At 39.6% G+C, this 1,347-nt stretch overlaps 1 protein-coding gene across 1 annotated transcript in view; it reads left to right on the top strand.

Annotated features, from left to right (window-relative positions):
- OSER1 (oxidative stress responsive serine-rich 1) overlaps nt 1-774 on the top strand; it is a 14,398-nt gene extending 13,624 nt beyond the window's left edge. Inside the window, exon 5 of the mRNA XM_006839350.1 lies at nt 771-774. Within this exon, the coding sequence (XP_006839413.1) occupies nt 771-774 (4 nt within the window). The remainder of the gene's footprint in view (nt 1-770) is intronic.
- The last annotated feature ends 573 nt before the right edge of the window (nt 775-1,347 follow it).

The following is a 1,347-nucleotide window of genomic DNA, read 5'->3' on the forward strand; positions in this document are numbered from 1 at the left end:
TCTGTGTTCTTACATACCCACCAAGGCAAGCAGACCTTAAAAAACAGTCCTTCCTAGAAATGTTCCTGGGGGATGAAGACATCTGAATCACTTGAGACTGGCAGTGGTGCGTATATAGTAAATGCCTTTGTCAAACTGCATTTTTTTTTTTTTTTTCAGATCTGTTTTAAGAGTTGGTGGCCAAGGAAAATCAACATGTGGTTTTGTAACTGAACTGAACATTGTCATGCTGTAGTTGCCAGCCCAGAATATTAGAAGTTATATGACTGATTTAAACCATCTCTGATTTCATGCAAGATTTATTGTCTTTAAAGGTTTCTTATGTTACTGTTAAGCCGGAGTTTGAAGGTTTAGATTTAATATGAATAAACTAGCTGGCCTGCCTGATACTGCTTGAGAGAATCATTAACCATCATAAATAAATAAAAAAAAATTATTACTGTCCGCCCTGAGACAGGTCACCTGAGACAGGTCACGTGAAGTTTCTCGGGCGAAGTTGTTGGCTGCTTCAGTTGGGGGGAAGGTGTAGTGTTTGAATCTAGTGTCGTCTTCACCCAGCATTATAACATGTATGATAGGTTTCCATCAGTTCTAAGAGAGGTTCTTATACCCCAGTTTCAAACGTTTTGGATAATGATTGTTTCTTTGAACTGCCCTCCCACCTCCAGCCACCCTCAAAGTGAATTTGGTGTATGCCGTATCCTCTATTTCTGGTAGTACAACCCAAAGATCCCTCCACATTTTGGTCAAAAACCTGCCCTCTGTTTCAGCTAGAGGATGGATCTCATCTCTTTTAGGTGGCTCCAAAATGACTTCTGTGTGTACCATGCAGTTTATGTGTGAATTCAAACCATCATAAACATAACCACCAAATTGAGAAAAAGTGATGCAACCATTTTAACATCATGTTTTCCTTTTTAGATTACTGAATACGTTTAGTACTTATTGAAACAGCTTTCTGGCTGATGGGTTGACTGATGACAGTGGGGGCTGGGCTGTACAAATAGGCACTTCATAGTCGGGGGAGGTAGAAGAATAGTGGAAAAGCCAAGCCGGGCACTAACTCCGGCTAGTTCCTAGTGTAGCATGGACTTCATATTATGTGGAAGCTGAGGTTAAAGCCAGGGAGCTGCAACTCCAGTGTCTCTTAACTGTCTAAGGCAGCTGCTGTCAGGGTTCCCTTCACATTACAAACTCGGGACCCCTAAGAGCTTTATAGCAATGTATACCATGTTAACAATGGAAACTAACAAGTTAAAAAAAATAGATTTACTCATTTTTAAATACTAAAGCTCTTATGTTACCATAACTAGCTTCTTTTTTTAAATGAAAAATAACATATAAACC

This window comes from Chrysochloris asiatica, unplaced genomic scaffold (genome assembly GCF_000296735.1).
Source record: "Chrysochloris asiatica unplaced genomic scaffold, ChrAsi1.0 scaffold00023, whole genome shotgun sequence".
In the NCBI taxonomy this organism is placed as follows: domain Eukaryota; kingdom Metazoa; phylum Chordata; class Mammalia; order Afrosoricida; family Chrysochloridae; genus Chrysochloris; species Chrysochloris asiatica.